The sequence below is a fragment of the Notothenia coriiceps genome, unplaced genomic scaffold (assembly GCF_000735185.1).
Source record: "Notothenia coriiceps isolate Sejong01 unplaced genomic scaffold, NC01 NC01_scaffold00037246, whole genome shotgun sequence".
Taxonomy (NCBI): domain Eukaryota; kingdom Metazoa; phylum Chordata; class Actinopteri; order Perciformes; family Nototheniidae; genus Notothenia; species Notothenia coriiceps.
The window spans coordinates 1,612,747-1,632,685 of record NW_011369947.1 but is presented as its reverse complement, the minus strand read 5'-3'; the positions used below and the strand labels follow the sequence as shown (position 1 = coordinate 1,632,685).

The window sequence follows — 19,939 nt, the reverse complement described above, 5'->3', positions numbered from 1 at the left end:
CATCAAACTTGATTACGTGAGGGATCAGGCGAGGGTTGAATCAAATCAAGTAAAATAAGAGGTTTTTAAAAGCGGTTTGTGTAAAGAGGCTGTTCAGCTGTCACGTTGACAATCCCTCTGAAATGAAGACTCACCCTGGTAGGCCGCGGCTCCTCCACACGTTGCAGAGCACCCTGGGGATGTTCCCCTCCGCCTCGCTCGACCCGGCCTATAGAGAGGGAGACAGAAAGAGAAAATAAAGGTATGATGACGGATGGATCGTCTCCTTCCCTTCCTGCCCCCCCCCAACGGACACCCTGTTTAGTCTTCTTCAGCCGAGCTTCCTTCACCTCCCCCTCGCTTTTTTCGTATCCCTTCATTTCTCCTCATGGACAGCTGGGTCAGCGAAGGTGACACCTCCAACACCCACCCAGGCACCCGTTGGAGAAACACCCAACCATTTGCCCACCCAAAAACACACTCGACAAGTTCTCCCTCCCCACCTGTCAGTCTAGAACTTTTATTTACATAATAAGGCTTAGCCGGCCAGAGAGTTTTTAATCCATCACTGTGGAGTGGCACAGGGGTCTGAGAGCGGCAGGAGAGGGGTGCCGGGGTTAAGTGAGGGGGGGCATTTCTTGCTACTTTGCACTTCTACTCCACTACAATTCAGAGGTCAATAGTGTACTTTTAGTCCACTCCATTTTTTAAATAACTTTAGTTGCTTTGCATATTTGGAATAATGATGTGAAATATAATCAACACTTAAATAAGACTTAAGTTACACCTGTACCTCATTCACACCAACGCAACTCCGGTTCAAGCTCCGTGCTAGAGCTTTTCAGGTTCAGAACCGGTTCTTCGGTTTAGCTCCGGCTCTTTTCACACCGCCCAGAGTCCGACTGGTGCTGCGTCATTGCGTCATCGTTTGCGTCATGACGTAACCGTTTGCGTGCCTGCTTCATAAAGCCAAACTGCGCGGAAACCCCTCACAGCTGACACCGACAACAGCAACAATGGCCGATTGTGTTGAAGCGCTACTCGTTTTGGTTTCGCTCTGTCGAAACGAAATGGAAGAAATTACAGTCGTTACATGCTACATTCAAAACTGTTTAACAATCGTAATCATCAACTTCAACGACGATTCCGATTCCCCCTGCCCCTGCTCCCGACAATTTTTTGGTGCTTGAAACGAACCGGATTCCGGAGCTAAGAGGTGTGAACAGGAAACCCGGTGCTTTTCAAGCTCCAGCTCCGAACCGGCCCTGAAACACCGTTGGTGTGAGTGAGGTATAGGAGTCAAATTCACCATGCTATCCTGTAGTTCACAATGTGATTAAAAGCTTTGATAATTCCTAAATGCAGCATCATTTATAATCAAAACATATACTATAATGTATATTATTCAGAAATTGGCCAATCTGTATAATGATTACTTAAAGTAGATTTTGATGCCTATCATTTTCTACTTTTACTAAAGTGCAAAATCTGAGTACTTTTCCACCTCTGCCGACAGGAGAGGGAAAGAAAAAAAGGCGTGTGTGTGTTTGAGTGTGTGTGCATGCACGGCAATCTACAGCTCACTGAGCATGTAGGAAACACTTTGTAGCCACTGCCGTAAATTGTGACTAACAGATCTGCTGAGAGGAACGAGAGGATGATTTCCACATTTCTCTCAAGAGAGCAGGGGGAAAAAAACACCCCTATGTCTTTTGTTTCTGTTGGAGACAGGTGGCTGAGAAATTACTCTCTCCTCGTCTGACAAGTTTTCTTTTCCTTTACCGCTGGAGGGAGGAGGGAATGGAGGAGAAGGGAGTCCAAAACACACACACACACACACACACACACACACACACACACACACAGAGAGACCACACACACACACACACACACACACACACACACACACACACACACACACACACACACACACACACACACACACACACACACACACACACACACACACACACACAAATAAACTCCATTCAATGAATTTTATAGAGCAGTTACACCCCAACTTCCTTCCATCCCTCCAACTTGGAAGCTGCATGGGCGGCAGAGGTGTCCACACTGAGCTGCAGTGTGTATCTAAAGTGAGAAACTGTGTGTGTGTGTGTGTGTGTGTGTGTGTGTGTGTGTGTGTGTCACTCCGCCACAAACATAGCAACTGCTCTCAGTAAACATATCCACATGGGCCACCGAGGAGCAATGTGACTGTAAGTGAGCTGAGGGAAGCGCTGGGATTATTGTGAAGTAACACACCGTTACATTTTATTAGTTAATATAGTTATAAGATTTATATGATGTTTTCCCCCCTACTTTGGCAGATGAAACTTCATCGAGCATTAAGTGTACAGCCTGTGTTTTATTATTCTTGGATCGCAGTAAAAAGGATGCATTCGAGAAACAAATCTACATGCCGAGCGATGAATTTGGAGGATCTAAATGTGTCTGGAAGAAACATGTGATGTGACGAAGGTTAGGATGAATCAGACGGTGATGTCATCCCGTCTCGGGCTGGGGAGATTTTTTTTGTAGGCGGTTCAGACCGGGTCAAGTCCGTCGTAAGTCAATGCAGGGTTCAACTGGAGATATTTGGGCTGATTAAAGGAGTGAGCATTTCCAGTGTTGGCCAGATTATGTGTGAGGGGACGAGAGTGTGAAGCGCGATGTAAGAGGAAGTGACTGAAACTCGAGGATCCCTCTTGGACAGCAGCTCCATCGCAGAGGGACGGGAACTCGATTCCCACCATGGACCAACACCCCCCACTACCCCCCCTTCTCTCCTCCTTGTGTTTCAGATTGTTATCTTCCAATACATATCTCTCAATCATTTTGCCTTCATATCCCAATTGAAAACTCTGTCATTCTACTGCAATAGACCTGCTTGTTTTGAGCGGTTACTTGAAAAGCAAAATTCACTAAGAAATCCAAAGTACATCTTTGTCCTCTTAGCTATTTATTTATCTAAATTGTTTTGATACAATTTGCCAAGTGTTGTGAATATCGGACTAGAAATGTTTGCTTTTTTATCAAAAGTGTATGGAACTAGATGGCACTTGGCTCGTGTACTCAAAGCACCAACAAATACATGTTCAAATCTGAATTCATGACCATTTCAGTCAAGAAAACCTACAGACCTAAAAGGGAACGGTTTCAAGAAGGGACTGTTTTATTTTTACCAGACTCAGCAAACCATAAACGTGTCTCTACTCATGGAGGAGAGCTCCATGCTCATGAGGGTGAGAGATGTAACTATTAAACATATTAAACATAAAGTTACCTAGTTCAGAAGAGCCTTGTTCAAAGAAGATACACACTTCTGTCTGCTCAGTGACCCAGTAGAAATAAAACAGTTCCTACAGAAAACTCTAGTCTGGTATCTTTAGGAAATGGGTCATGATTTCTTGAAAGAGAAATTGGAGTTGAGTTTCTTCACTTTGAGTACCACAAGTCAAGTGCCTTGTAGATCCATTATGTTTCAGAGGAGGAAGACATCACAATTCAGTGCAACTCACACTTAAACCATCTCCATTGAAAATAGCACTACAGGTAAGAGGGAATACTAAAAGTGTCCTTCTAATAGTGCACATCTTAAAACGTCCATAAATATTTACAACTACTGTATTATCATTAAGAGTTTAATCTTCACTCATAATTCTTTAGTCTGAGCCTGACGCCCACTCAACCACATCTCCTGGCTCCTCTGTTTCCAGGCTGGGTGCCGCATGGCCACGTCTCAGCTCCTTAGGGTGCTGTTTCCTTATCCCCTCTCCTCTCCTTAACTTCCATCTCCGTGTCTCCATCGCCCCTGGAGAAGCTAACCTCAGTCTTCCTGTCCTGTCTGGCGCGTTTGTGGCGTCGCAAGAGTTATGGATTTAAATTGTCCAACAAATTCTCCACTTCTGCAAATATGTATTTTGGTCGTGGTTCTAGCTTTTCATCGGGAAAAAAGCTGAAGACTGAGTGGAAAGATAGATGATGTGTAACATTTTTTTACCCAGGTCTATCATATGAACGCTACACGCTATGTTGCTACATGCACCCTGTGGGTTTATAGTATTGTCTCTGGAGATAATGTACACTACACTGAATGCATTGTTTTTGTTTTTCTAAATAATGATTTATTTCCCCTGCCAATGCCTCTCCATCAACTTAAAACTTTATGGAGGAAAATCTAACTTCCTAAAAGCAGTAAAAAAAGATCCAAAAGAACACTTATAATATACACATATAAGTAAAACATATCCATCAACCGAGCTAAATAACTTCAAACAATCACCTGAATTAAATGCACCTCACATCCACACAGGTGTTTTCACTTGAGGGACTGATTAGACCTCTGCCTCAAAGAGGGAGGAGCTATGATGTCTAGACTCTACGAGCCAATAAGAATGATTGTTGTACGAGACGCTGTAACTTGTCCCGCCCCGACAGATGCATCGGGGAGATGCCAATCACCTCCAGAGTGTAATCAAGCGTATTAAGTGAAAACACCTGTGTGGATTTAACCGGGGCTATGCAGAGGCTTTAAAATCAATAAAGTTTGGGACTGTGCAATGCAGAATAAAGTGCTTTTATAGAATTGCACATTCCTACATGCTTATTAAAAGCCTTTCAATAACAACTGGTATAAAGCAGACTCAGGAGTCCTGTTGTTTTATTTGTATGCATCTAAAGTTGGAGTTTAGATAAAGGCTGAACTTTTTGGAGTGGATGAGTCGGGCAGGGAGCATTACCTTTTGGTCATATGTACATACTAAATGTCCTGAACATAAGCTCTACAATCACTACCATCTTTGTTTATAAGACAAAAGCAACCGTAGCACGGTGAGTAAGGGATGAAGCACTTGTACACCTTCTTGTGAATACTTTAAAAGTGTGTCTCCTAACTAAATTCATCATCAATAAAAGTGCAATATATACATTAAAATGTATAATCATAAAACAATGTGTCAACCCAGTGTCAGGGTAACAATGGACTGGGACTTATCTCATTTGTTTGTTAGACCTTTAACTTGACAAATTGCACATTTTTAAACGCTAACAATTTCTGACAAACTAACTTTTTTTCTGTCTCATTTTACAGTCTGATCTAATCCTCTCGAGCTGTTGTCCTTTCCTTTCCCCTGTTCTTCTTGTTTTAGTCCACTCCCCTCTTTCACTCCCTTCCTACGCCTCTCCCTCTCTCTTAAACCACTTCAGGCCCCAGTGCTCAGGAGGTCGCACAGCTGCAGGGGCCCATACCCAGGAACCGGCCCCTCTCATCCCTGCTCTCTCCTCCCTCTGTTGTCCGTCTCTCCCCTGATACACATGCGGGCTAGGACAGAATCATTAAAGCTGGCTATGCTATGCTTTTCATTGGCTGCAGGACTTGGGAAATGTGATAATGAGATGTTTTTTTGAGACAGCACTGCAGAATCACTGAGTTGAGGAGATGGTAGATTAGCGCTGTAAAAAGCAATGTTAAAGGAAATAGCTCGAATAGCCTGTTTTCATTACCTTTATCCATTCTTATCTACTTCTCTTTTTTTTTTGCTTTAATCTGCTGTGCAGGTCAGAACGGGATTTGCAAGCTGAGCTCACCTTTGAGAAATCTTACAAGAATGTGGCTTTGGGTAAACTTGTTTTGACCCTGTGGCCATCTCTTCGCCTACCATCCCTCCATCCATCCTTCCATTGATTTCACCATCCATTCTTCCCCTTCCTTCTCCCACCCCCCCTCCCTCCCTCCTCCCTCTCCGCCTCTTTCCCAAAGCAGCAAATAATCCCCTGCACCTGCAAAAGCTCCGCACACTGCAGACTGCCAAGAGTAGAGCGTGTGACCTTGCCTCCGTGACCACAGAGTCTGGGAAGAAAGAGAAGGAACATGTCGAGAGAGAAAGGGAGAGTTTGTCGATAGAGGAGGAGGATGAAAGGGCAAGAGAAAGGGAGGGAAACAAAGAGAGAGAAGATTGTAGTTAGCGGAGATATCAGACACATTGAAAACACATTGTGAACCCTGGTTTGGTCGGGGGTCCAGCGCGCGGCTGGGAACCGGGCTGTCGGGCTATTTTTGTGTTTCTTGTCTCCCCAGTGATGTCATGCTACTTGTTTCCCAAGAACTGGGACGGGACAAGAGGGAGAAAACATGAGAATGTGCTGCAGCGCTCTCACTCGATTATCTACACAGTATGTCAACGCTTACAGTGTTAACATATCAACACATTCTTTAAATTTGTTAACATTTAGGAAAATATCATTAAAAAAGTAGAGTGATATAAATATAGGCTATGTAACTGGGGCTAAACAAATACTGGCCACTGTCTAGATTGTACGGTCCAAGTGGGGCCACTTAAACATCTTACAAGAAAAATTGAAAGATATGCAACTATATACACGAGGAAACCTTTTTCTTCACGTTTCCCTCCTACATAATATACTCTTGTGCAATTTCTATTATCGTATTAATAGATATGTTATACTCCTGGAGAGCTCTAGTGTGAAGTAGCACAACATTCTATAATACTAATTTCTCCAAGCCTCTTAAAACTGTCTGTGCTCCAGTTCAACTTTTCTTAAAAGTCTTTATGTTGACAGTGGTAAATGATGTTAAACATCCAATAAAGAGGCAATTTTTGTGCAAAACTTTAAGGGCATTTGGAGAGCCAATCACAGGGTAGAGTAAACAAATTGTAATTCATGATGGGGTCCTGAGCATAGAAAAGAAGTTTGATGAAAACCAAGCCAGTAGTTATTCCGTAATCCTGTTGAGAGACAAACAGACATACCAAGCAGAACACATTCCCCCCTTGCTGGAGGTAATAAGAGATTGGGGGGGAGGGGGTGTTGTGAAACTGACCCGTAGTCGGATGTGGTCTGGTAGTGGGGCAGCCCTTCTTTACAAAGGGTAGTTTTATTAGGATTTTGTAAATGAAAGGGACATTAAATAAAGTTGAATGCATTTAAAAAGCACTTTGTGTGTCTGAAAAATGCTCACACCACAGGGCAGCTCGGAGTGAAACCTTTGAATATTCCGAGAATAAACACTTTGTTTTTTCTCTCCCTTAACTAGTTTCAGAGGAGAGCGACTACGCGGGGTTAGCCTTTGTCTGAAATGCATGTGGACAGCTGTGGTGCCTCGGGCTCTTTAAGGTATGATTACTTCTCAGGAAGAGCAATTGAGCAGCAGCATGGAGCGATTACTAATATTTTCTTTGTCCATTCCCCCCCTGTGAGTTTAATCGGCAGCACGTTATCTCATTCTCCTCCTCTCTCTCTCTCACACACGTGGACATCACAGAACCCATGTGTGTGTGCGCAACACATGCAGACACAAACAAGTAAACACTGGGAGAGGAGAAGAGCTGGCAGAGTGCGCGCTGGCTCAGGATGTGTCATGTGTGTTCCATTAGAGGGCAGATTAAAAAAAGGCGATTTTTTTTTTTCCCACATCAAAGGCTTCAACGCTGAGGGATTCCTCTCCGTCTCTCTCCTTCTGCGAGTCCCTCCCTCCCTTCCTCTCTGTTTCATGAATAAATAATAAGGGGTAAACCTGGGAAAACAAACTGTTTGACCTTTGAACCCTTGTGTCAGGGTCGGAGTTTGCACCTGGACGACTTCCCACAGGAAAGCAGTTGTCTGTGTGCATGGGAGGGTTTCAGTGCATCATGTTTGTGTGCATCATCATTGGTTCATTTTGAGTTCCCAGCATGCCTTTGGACGCAGATTCCTTGAATTTTTCTGCGGCCTCTTCTTGGTGTGCAGTCCTAAAAGTGTTACACCCTCCTGTTTTGCTAATGTTGTTTTTGAGGTCTCAACAGATGGTGTTAACTATAAGTGTTATTCTACAGCTGCTGTTGGAAAACAACAGAGTAAACACCGCAATATTGTGAAATGAATGTGTGGAGGAACAGTGAGAATTATTCACATGGATAAGGAATGGAATAACATTATTTCATATTGTGTGACTATCGTTTTTTTTAAAGAGGCCCTATAATGCTTTTTGGCCTTTTCCCTTCCCTTTAACGTGTTCTTTAGGTTTGCCTCTATTTGAGTTCTTTGTTTACTTTCACGAAATAGTGACATCACTATGTTAAACTTGCGCTTCTATTGGCTAGCGCTCCAACACATTTAATATGATAGGCTAAAGGGCAGGACATCTCTAAGCAGTTGACCAATCACAACAGAGCAGGCCAGCTAACCAATCAGAGCAGACTGGGATCTGATTTCAGACGGATGTAAAAAAGAGGCAGTATGAGACAAATAAATCCCTTTTTAAACATGAAAGCATGTAAACATGTCACAGTAGAGGCACAAAATACAAATATGAACCTGGAAATAAGCGTAATAGGGCACCTTTGATATTTAAGAAATGTACGGACATGTTGAACTCAATGCTCTCCACGAAAGGATTTGTCTGCTCGCTCCTTTTCTAACAGGCCTTTAATTGGTTGGTCTTTCTCCCTTTCTGACGCTCTCACTGACAGCTGTGCTGGCTTGGTGTGAAATAAAGAGGGAAAACGCAGCACATTACCATCCCACGAAACAGATGTGAGATCTTGCCACACACATGTACTCGCTCTAAAATTCCTTCACTCTGGGATTTCTCATATTAAATCACATTATTCGTGATAATGAGAGCCTCTGAACCTCTTGGTGGTCACTCTAAAAGGATTGGCAGCAAAACGAAATCTTCTTTGGTTGTTTTTTTCCTCTCCTTCCTTGACTAGTCAGCCAGGCTGTGCCATTGTAACTGAGGAAACGGCTCATTAGCTATTCAGAGCAGAGGATACATATGGGAGGACTGGGAGTACTGAAGCCAATTGGATGGAGAAGAGGACAAGGAGAAAGAGAGGAGAAGTCCAGATTCCAGCAGCTCAGCTCTCCGCCAACGGACGTGTCCAGATGGCCTGGAGAGAGAGGGCCTTTGACTGAGGCACAAAGAGACACTTGTGAACGACAAAATCGGACTCTCACAAATGTATGGACGCACACAGCTGTGAAGTGTATTGTTCGTCTTAGCTCGGCCGTTAGCTCCTAACGTCGGAGGAATGCTCGACTGTCCGCCTCTCGCGCCCTTGAGACATGATGTCACTCGGACAAAACGCCATCTTTATCAAAGAGGGACAGCTTTTTATGTGGTTAGGGCCAAACAATGAAAAGAGAGAAAGGCCGAGGGGGGACAACGTTAGGAGGAGACATAAATGAAGGGCCGGATATTCTCTTGATAAATTGAAATCCGGTTTGATGGCAGTCGTGACAACCCATTAAAGCCATGTGTAAATGTCCCATTTCCCCCTGCCACAATGAAAGAGGGGAGTACAGAGGGTGAGCCTGCTGTAAATGTGTCAGAGTGTTAGCACACTATAACTTTACTGCGGATTAATCACACAGAATAATTACAGTAAACGACTGTGCTGAGGAATGGTGGGGAGGGGAGGGGATACAAACAGATGGATAATAAAGAAAGAGAGGGGATGAAGCCAGTTAGGCAAAGATCTAATGCATACCTTTAGATATTCCCAAAGTGGAAACTGCACCAGCGAGAACGGGATCTGAAAAACAAAGAGACAAGAGTTTTAATTGGAGTTGTAACCCTGTAGTGTGTTGTTCCGTAACATAACGTCAACACCATGTAACATTCAAGCTATTATTGGCTAGCGCTCCAACACAATGTATGTGATAAGGGTAAGGGGAGGGACATCTCTAAGTGGTTGACCAATCACAACGGAGCTGGTCAGCTAACCAATCAGAGCAGACTGGGCTCTGGTTTCAGACAGAGGGTGAAAAGTGGTGCTGCAAAACAGGCAGTATGAGAAAAAGAAAGAGCTTTTTGAACATTAAAGCATGGAGACATGTCACAGAAGAGACACAAAATACACATGAACCTGAAAGAGAGCATCCCCTTAAAGGATCATGTTTAATCTTTAACCTCCAATCTCCTGCACTTGTCATTCCTGACACCTTTCTCTGTTTTCTCTCTTTCTCGTCTGACTGCTCCCTTGTTCCTTTCTCACTGCTGATGATTAATGAATGAGACGGGCTGTGGTCTGGCAGTTCTCAATGGAGAGACGGATGGATGGATGGATGGCCAGATAGATGGAGCAAAGTTGGAGGAATAGAGGCATGGAGGGAGGAAACTAAAGTGATGGTTGGAGCCAGAGTTTGGCCATTGAAAACACAAAATCAGCTCAGGCAGGAAGATACAGCGGGGGAAATGTGCCAGCATTACCATGGCAAGGATCAAACACAAACACATATATATTTAGACGCATGAAAAGGAATGGGCACATTTTATAGAACATATAGAAAACGGATTCTCACACACACACACACACACACACACACACACACACACACACACACACACGTCCCGTCATCTTGCACTGCAGGAATGGGGCAGAGCGGGACAGGAAGGAAGAGAGGGGAAGAAAAACAAAAACCAAAGAGACAAATAAATAAAAGTGACACTNTGGGGCATTAGGCATTTATAGCTTAGCCCAGGCCACCAACGGACGAGGACTAAATTTGGCACACACAAAAAAATGCTGCTGGGTAGTCCCCAGCAGCTTTTCTGAAGCCAGTCCCCAAACTCAGGGGACGTTCGGGTGCAGTATTCGTCGTGAGTGTTTGCGGCCTGCCAGTTAACTCGCTTCTGAAAACGCCCTAAGGGAGCAAGCTTTTTTTGTTGTTGCTTCTGCTATTGTTTTTGGGTGGGGTAACCACTGGAGATAGACTTGTGCATCACACAGCACCTGATAGACCGAACAGCCAAACCCTACTATACGCAGTTTTTAGGGGAGGGGGGATTATTTAAACTCAGGAGAATGTTGCAGTCAGTGCATTATAATGTTCAAAAAGTGTGTTTATTTTCTCAGCAGCCCTCTTTTCACCTCAGTCGAAACCAGGGGCCAGTCTGCTCTGATTGGTCTGATAGTGTTAGATAGTGATGTCACTAGTAACAAAAGTAAACAAGGAGTCCAATGGAGCGTTCAGGCAGAGGCGAGTGTGTGGAGAGAAACTCAGTCTGGAGGGAACTTTGGATTTAGCCTTGCGACCCATTTACATGCACATAAACCGTCTAGACCACCCACTACATGGCAAGGGACAATCCGAGAAAGCATAATCAGCCTTTATAAGAAATTGGCCTGATAATGCATTTTAGCCCATCTACAGGTTGTATCATAAACCTTAAAAAAGGTAGAAAGCAAACCCTCACACATCATACAAGACGTCATTACAGCAGATTATTCATCACGGGTCTGATCCATGAATCAGAGTTAGACTCTGTTGAACTGAGATGGTAAATCTGTGTTCAACTCCTCGGCAAACAGATCTATCTGCGCAATATCAGAGATTAGATAATAGCTCTTTCAGATTAATGTGTGACGGTCTATTCTTTAGATCGTTGTCAAATGCCTTAAGGAATAACCACACCGAACCTGCCGCTGAGAGAAGGATTCAAGAATAATCACTGTCTCAACGAGGGAAGATAATAATCAGTGACAAATTAAATAACACTGATGGAGAATTATTTGATTTTCTGGTTATCGTTTGTCTTCATAGTTTTTTCTTTCTTTTCTTAATGAAGTTTTTCACTTGTAAGTGTAGCCTTCTCAGAGACACACTGGGAACCAGGGATGTTATGTTGTGCGTTGAGGTGCTGGTAAACAATCAGATAACAGTATTTCACCACACATGGACATTCATTATTTGCTTTGAAACCGGTTTGAAACACGTTTAAATGGGACTGTATGTATTTGACAAATATCAAGTTAAACAGAAAAATGTCAAAAAAAGTAGATATTGTCAAATGCTGCTGAAATCGTATAAAAGTCAAATATGCAGATTCTGGCAAACCAAGCGCCATTCAAATGCATGAGCATATTTTTCATTGTCATAGTAAAATCAAAGTTTTCTCTAGATTTGAACAGTTTGTAAGCAATGATTTTGTACGCTTCCATGTTACATTGCATTTAGCTGAAGCCTTTATCCAAAGCCTACTTAAAGTATAAGTACATTCGACCAGGAAGATTACAACCTTGAAGAAAACAGGCATCTTATACGTACATCAGGTTTCATAGAGCAAAACATTTCAAGTGCACTCAACTGGCTTTAGATAAGCCAGGCCCTTATTAGTCTATAAAGTGCTCTGTTAGCAGTTCTTGTTAGTATCTAGTCGCTCGAAGTGGAGTCGAAAGAGATGAGTTTTCGTCTGCGCCGGAAGATTGCAAGCATGTTTTGTTTTTTGACTCAACAAAGCATATACTAGTTATAATACTATCATAACAATTTGTCGTTTTTAGAGATTGGATATGCTTTTGTATGTTGAGTGCGTACGGCATAGTTGCTAAGTCAAATTATGTCCAAATCTTCACGACTAAATGGCTAGGACCTCTAATATAAGTTACTTTACTTTGAAATACATGTTTTGTACCATTTCTTCCCTTGTGGAGTGTCTGTTGTTTATTAACCTTACCTATTTGAAACCAATGTTTAGATTGATTAAAAATGTTTGAAATTTTGGTTAGTGTCTTGGGTTAGTGTTTCTTACGTTATAATATTTGCTGTGATAATACATGAACTCCTTTCACCGTTTTTAAGAGTGTTGGTACAAATATAGTGCCAAGCTTTCTGTTTTAGTGTCTGGGCCCCTATTCCTATGTTTTTGGACAGCTTATCGGGATGTCCCATTTCACATACAGTATCTACATTATGTCTTAGGGTTCTACCTATTTTTGTAATGTATTTGAACCGTTTGTGAATAAATGAATTACAAATAAATAAAAAGTTGATTATGTATTTTTAAATCAATATCAAAAAGCAAATATTAACCCAACCATCACTAAGCTTTCATTCCACACGCCTCATACAGTTACACTGTTACCCTTTGTAGCTTGTGACTAAACGATTTAGGGGCTCAGCATATTGCTTAAGGACAGTGTGAGGGACCACCTGGTTGTAAATGGTTGCAGGTGCTGAACTTGAAGTCAAAAGGGGGCATTTTCTCTAACCAGTGGACCAGTGGCAGAAACGCATGGTTTTGATATTCTAGAGTTACACAGAGGTCTGCTCCAAGTGTTGAGGGCACATTTAGACCTGAGCTAAGTCATGGTACACTAGCACACAGCCACGCAGACGGCCAGGGTCGTGCTACGCTAGGCTAGCATAAAGGCAGCCAGCCAGCATAAAATCCACACTGCTCCATGGTGCTAACTGCTGACTCTGTCTCACACTCCTGCGTAGTATAATGCCTCAGCTACCATGGCCTGTTCAGAGCCATGAAGCCAAGCCAAATTCACTAACCCTCAATCCAGATCTGTACTGTTATCCCAAAAAAAAAGCTAAACTCCAAGAATGCAAGTAAAAAAACGACAGAAAAGGATGTCTGGACCCCACTGTCAAATTCTTTCCTTGCAAAGATGGGAAAACATATTTGGTTTTAGTGTGTCATTTCCATGCATGTGTATAAAGTCATAAAAATGATCAGTTAGCAGAGGAAATCACCAATCTGAAGGCAGGGCAGCGGTGATGTTTATGTCCATTGAAAACGACTGAGGTTTTCCTCTGCCTGCCAAAACTTTACTACCGCACTAAACTCCAGCTTGAGCCAATCAGTGGACTTGCATGGCCATGTGAGCAGCAAGCGAATCGTAACGATAACCATGGCGACGAACACACCCAGTGCGTTTTACACGTAGTTGAGGTTTGCAAACATGACCTTTCACTTAACATAAACATGTTGACATAGAAAACACACTTTCTAGAAACAGAGGCATAAGCAGGCATTTTTCTAGAGCTATGGAATAAGAGGGGTTGCAATTGTAAAAAAATGTACACAAACTGTAGTGGATTATTCAGACATGCAAGCAATGACTATTGGATGCTTTGATAAGTTGTACACATGTTCCCCAGAAGATTCATTCTTACTGACTGTGATTTTTTCACAGTGAGTTGCAATTTTCATGGTTTTGGACCATAGCTTATTTATATATTTAAAACAGATTGTGGGATATAATCATTAGCTGCAGCTCTATTGCCTGTGATTCCAAATTGCCAGGGGGAAGTACAAACAAAATGCACTGCGAAGATTACATTATACTCTCAAGAAGTCAACAAGTCTTACTTGCAAAACTCCATAAACCAAACATGACAGTCCTCAAGGCCTTGGAGGATTAACTATAAAAACGTATATCAAATATTTATGGACTTCTTTGCCTTATTACAATCCCTATGAATATACCTGGAACAAATATGTATAATAATGGATTAAAGGTTGAATATACCGTCTGTTACCAATTAGATTCTTTTGTATAGATATATCTACTCAAAACTAGATTTGTAAGAACATTCTTACACATAATAATCTGTCAAATTGAATCATTACTTCACTTAAACATTTATATAATTAAAGTTATTGTATTTGTTTTTATCATTATTCGGGAGAGTCCTGTTTGAAATACCCTGCCTATAGTTACAAACATGTGGAGGTGCATGACCAGGCGCCGTGTCAACGTCACGCTTTCATGCTTTCCTTACATCTTCCTGTTCACCGTCTGCTTCAAACCTCCATCAAATTCTTCCTTCTCCATCTACCCTCTTCATTCTCCTGACCACTATCTTCTTTTGATGCATTTTGCTGTACCCCAAAGTCAATAAATCACAATTTGTCACTTTTTTGGAAAGAGCTGCATTCATATATTCACTATATACCTCCTTTAGATCAAATCATCCCCAAGTATGAGTGTGCATCTTGGCCACGAAGTGAAGACAGTGCTCCAGGAACTTAGCAGCATCTGCTCCCAAAACCCACAAACATCTGTGTCATCCAGCTGGCCTCCAGGGAGCGGATTCCACTGCTGGGAAACACATGACCAGCTATCCTGCGTGTGTGTGTCTGCATTTTGGTATGAATATGTCGGCACGCTTAATCATATTTCAGCCGTGCGTGTGTGCTGAAGAGCGGGATTTAGTGTGAGCTGGCTGACACATTTTGTCACTGATCAAAGGTGACAGCGCCACTTGCTGTGACTGTCAGGTACTATATAGGAATATGGAGATTGCGTCGGCTGTGTCATTTTGCTGACAGTGCTCCAGTTTGTGTGTGTTTGTATGCGTCCTTGCCAACTGTATTAGCGCTAACTGTATTAGCATTCAGAGCGGCTCAGGGCTGTCACAGGTCCTTAGGCACTCAGCGGAGGGCAGGAAAAACACATGTCAAAATATATTCACATTGAGCCTGATTGCAGGCAAGCCAGTTGGCTGCAATTTGACAAATGACATTTAATAGGTCATACTGCACACTCTGCATACTGATGAGTGCTTAGAAAGGGAGAGAAAGAGTGAGGAAGATGGATGTGAAGATGGAGAGACAAGCTGACAAATCAACAGATGGGACATTATTCATATTTTCCAACAGATCCCTTTCCAAAATAAAGTACCTCATGCCTTAATGTTCACAGTTCTTCTACTTTAAAACATCTACCTGCTGGTAGTGTGGCATCGCTGTCCAAGAACAACCTTACTGGAAACAAAATATCTGATGCTTTCCAACCAAATGTAAGAATGTATCTCAGCATGTCTTATAGTTAGCATGAAATAGAGCCACTGAGGTGATATAGAGCCGGTTTGTGTGCCCAAGGTAGTTTTTGGTCTGTTTAAAGTTGGCGGAAAAAACCTTCCATTTCATCTCAATGATTTGGAGATGAAATTATCTTTCGTTCTGTAGTTCAACTTTTTGCTGGCACCTTCTGCATAGGCACCCCCGCTGTGTGATGGGTTGACCTCATTGAAATGAATGAGATTGGGTTGCTTTTATTCAGGCAGGGCTCAAGCTGATCTGAACGCAGCTAAAGAGTGTAACGACATGCTAGTGCCTCTGAAGCCAATGAGCTAAATGTTTAAGTGGACACCATCTTAGCTTGGGGTGTTAGCAATTAGCATGCTGAGGCTGATGACATATGTTTGACAAAACAATATGCACACGTTTAAAACACGATATGGAAAAAATAAAGAGATATCAACGTTTTTACAAATCACTCTCAGAGGAGCATGAGTTTCTGTCCCAGACTTAGTGACAAAGCGTCAAAAAAGTTATTAAGACATTTCATATTAAACCACAAACCAGTATAAAACCTGTTTGTGGTGCTATAGAGGAAAAGTCCTTGGATCATCGTAGTCATGAACATCCATCATCTGCGCACCATCTGTAACTTATTTCATGACAATCCATCCAATAGTTGTTAAGATATCTCAGTCTGGAGATTGGACCAAGCTAAAAATCTAAATGATTAACCGTGGCACATCAATGAAAATAGTTAAAGGTCCCATGACATGCTTTTCCGGTTATTACCCGTCCCCTTGTGTGTTATGTAGCTTTTTCTGCATGTACACCCCTGTAGTAAAACTCTAACACAGAAAATACCTGTCTATGCTGCCCCAGAACGCCTCTTTGGAGATTTTTCTTTTTCCATTTTTTTCTTGCTAGGTACAGTGACGTGACCATACTCCAATGGAACCCCATTGGTCCAAATGGACCAACCGTGGAGCTCACTCACACACATACACACCAGCCGCGCGAAACTGTGACACGCTGGGGCGGGCGGGCTAGTGGAGCCTCGCAGCGGCGAAACTGTGCGGCGCCTTACGGCCCGTCCACACGGCAGCTTCCTCCCATTCACTTTGAATGGGGGATGTCAGGCTTTGCCAAACCTGCATCATTGTTGTTCCGCTGGCACCGCTTTGCCTTCGTTGCTCGCTTCGAAACTTGAGAAAAGCTGACTTGGTCAAGCTCGACGGAAGCGTCAGCCAATCAAATCATCATGCATACAAGTCTACCCTAACTGAGTGTGCTTGTGATGTCGGGGCGGGAGATGAATATGGATTGGTTGTTGTCGCCGCTCAGACCAACGGCCCACCGGCTGCTTTCAACGCACGCTGCGCGTGTGGACTCCCGTTCACTGTAGGTGCGTCGCGTCTTGGGTGCGGGTGCTAGTGGAGCCTCGCAGATGGGGTCTGCAGCCCCCTCAGCACCCCCCGCGTCCATTCGCGCTGTTCTCGCCAGACCCACGGCAACCAGGAACAATGCCACCAGCGTAACCAGCTCACACGTCCGCTCCTCACATCAGCGAAGCCCCGCAAACACGTCCTCCAACACGGCACCAGACCCCACGCAGCATTCTCATTGTTTGTCCTTACTGTGTCATTTCCTGGGTTGCTAAGCCATTGTAACCCTAATCACTGATGTTCCGCTGTAAGGGTGGTGGACTCATCAGAACAGGTGGCGAGCTGGACCAATCCAGAGCACATGGGCTCATATAGGGAGGGGGGGGCAGGAGCTCCAACAGCCGTTTTTTAGGGACAGATTGAATACCACCATACCCATACAGAGATGCAGGTATGGAGAACCAATGTGATTTTGGAACATTGAACGATTGTAAATCTATTCTAGTAGGCCCAAAAATGAAATGGGAAGATCAGTAGAAATGGCCATGTCATGGGACCTTTAATAGCAAAAGCTGCTCCAACAATTGAATAAATTACTTTGATGATCGTTATCTGGTACCGAAAACCTGTGAACAACATGTTTATGATTAAGTGACATTGTTACTTGTCATCATCACAATGACTAGAGGCATATCCTCCCAGATTGTGGCTGCTTTTATTATGAAATCCCAGACCAAATGCACAGTATTCAGAAACACTACTCAAGGCTCTAATCGTCAAGACACTGTGGTGCAATCCTGAACCCACAATGTGCGCACTTGCAGGATCATTCGCTCGCTGTGGCACCAGATGTGCCAGCAATGATTCATGAGCCAAAAGGCTGCTGTTAGTTTTGATACTGAATGACTAGTCAAATCCATTTTAGAAACACCTCCTACACCCACAGATTTGGATTTACCAAATGTACCCATTGGAATGAGACCAGCATACTCTCTCAATTGAAAAATTTATAAGTTAACTAAAATAAACAAGGCCTCCTTTCAAATGTTAAGGTCGTCATTTAAGAAAATAGTGAGTCAGTACTGAGTTCAGGTTGAGAACTCGAGAGGAGAGGAGACGAGAGAGGAGAGGGAGACGAGAGAGGAGCTTTTTAACAGATAGCAGCGATGGAAGTCAGATGGTGAAGCGATCAACAGCAGCCTTATTTCAAAATGAGGGAATCACCATAGGCCACGTGAAGACCATATAAACACATAAAAAACTCATATGGACTAACAGGGCGGAGCAAAAGCTGGCGTCTAAGTCCACATTTACTTACCTGCTAAGACAAGGCGTACGCTGGATTCACGCCAAAGTACAGTCACAGAACATTCAGTACACATCCCACATTCCTGTGCTGTGTGTCACTGAGTATGAAGAGAACTGCGGGCTGCGGTGACAGCGCCGATAAGCAACAGAGGATCGAGATTTTAATAGAGTGAGGCTGATAAAGTCGGTATATTCATTGATGAGAGGGACAGGTGGTGGTTAGACTGTGCCACATTAAGAAGGAAGCATGAGGAAGACCAGGAACCTGTTAGAAAAAAAAAAAAAAAAAAAAAAAAAAAAAAAATAAAAAAAAAAAAAGAAAAAAAAAACTGGTGAATGGACACTCTTGATGCAATATACTGTATGAAGTGGGGGGTGACACGCACATGTAGAAAAATACAAGGCATGGCACTAATGAAAAGATGAAGTACATGCCCAGTAGGAAGGCACAATTACATAGAAATAAAGTACGACAGATTGCGATCAGAATCCATGCAGCAATATACAAATATGCTTTGAGTAAATTGCTGGAAGGGCAATCATTATTCCTTATAATAACACACAACACTTTAATAATATTGTTTTAATGTTGAAATATTATAATTAATGATGGGGGAAAAGAGTTATCTTAACATATTCACTTTAATAATTTTATGGTTATTGTTTGTATTATTATATATTTTCTTATTTATTTGTTGTTGTTCCTTCTCAATTGTATTTAAATATTCACTGATAATGCTTTGTTTGCTCGCTTCCATCTGCCAATGTTGAAAACTATCAATTTGATTTTCATCAATCAATAGTTCTGAAAAAATATAAAAAAAACGTATTTGTCCAAAATTCACATTGTCCTTTCATGTTCAACTGTTATTATTTTCCTATTAAGGTCAGAACTATGTTATGCTTCTAAAACCAGGCACTAGCTGGCGTCGTGCAAGCATGAGCTAATGTCAACACTAGGTCCTGCCGTGACGACGCATCGCATTACCACCCAGCAGTGACGCTCTCAAAATACCCTGGCTAAACATGAGGAGACAGCAATTGTACAGTCTCGTAAGAGATATAGCGCAGCGCTGGCGATGTGAATGATGATGTGTGTGTGTGTGTGTTACTGTGTGTGTGTGTTGATATGTGTGTGGTGGTGGTGTGTGTTGTGTGTGTGTGTGGCACCTATAGTACACCTCAAGGGAAACAGAAGGGATACAAGGGACCTTTGCATAAATATATCAAACAACAATAAAATAATAATCAACATTCATAGATAGAGAGCCTGATCCGGCACTCGGGTCCTGTGTTCTGGCCTTCTCACTTTATAAGAGGTCACTGGTTGGGATGCTGAGAGGGGGGAGAACGGGAGGGGACAGCTGGGTAGAATCACTGGGCGGGAGTTAGAAAGAGAAAAGAGAAAGAAAAGAAGAGAAGAGAGGTTGGTATTAACTCTCTCTCTTGGTGGTCTGGGGTGTTATAGTGCTGTTTAGTTGAATAGTCCAAGGTCACTCTCAAATCCCTATAACAGAAAATCAGTACCCCCCCCGTTTAAAACCTAGATTAGTCTACGTACACGACACTCTGTTTTTTTTACACTTCCTGAGGCACATTCTTCATCACAAAATTCATATGCTTATCTTATTATCTATAACCTGCAATCATACTACCCAATTGCATAACTTTTTTTGTCCGCTTTGTGCTCTGGCGTGTGTTCCTTAATATCTACATTTGTTCA

General features: G+C 42.7%; 1 protein-coding gene across 1 annotated transcript in view; it reads right to left on the bottom strand.

The window, feature by feature from the left end:
* The window catches only part of slc25a26 (solute carrier family 25 member 26), a 47,022-nt gene that overhangs the window by 6,858 nt on the left and 20,225 nt on the right, over positions 1 to 19,939 (bottom strand). Inside the window, exons 4-6 of the mRNA XM_010795448.1 lie at positions 9,474 to 9,518; positions 5,672 to 5,830; positions 135 to 208 (exon numbers count right to left, since the gene is read on the bottom strand). Coding sequence (XP_010793750.1) covers positions 135 to 208; positions 5,672 to 5,830; positions 9,474 to 9,518 — 278 coding nt within the window. The remainder of the gene's footprint in view (positions 1 to 134; positions 209 to 5,671; positions 5,831 to 9,473; positions 9,519 to 19,939) is intronic.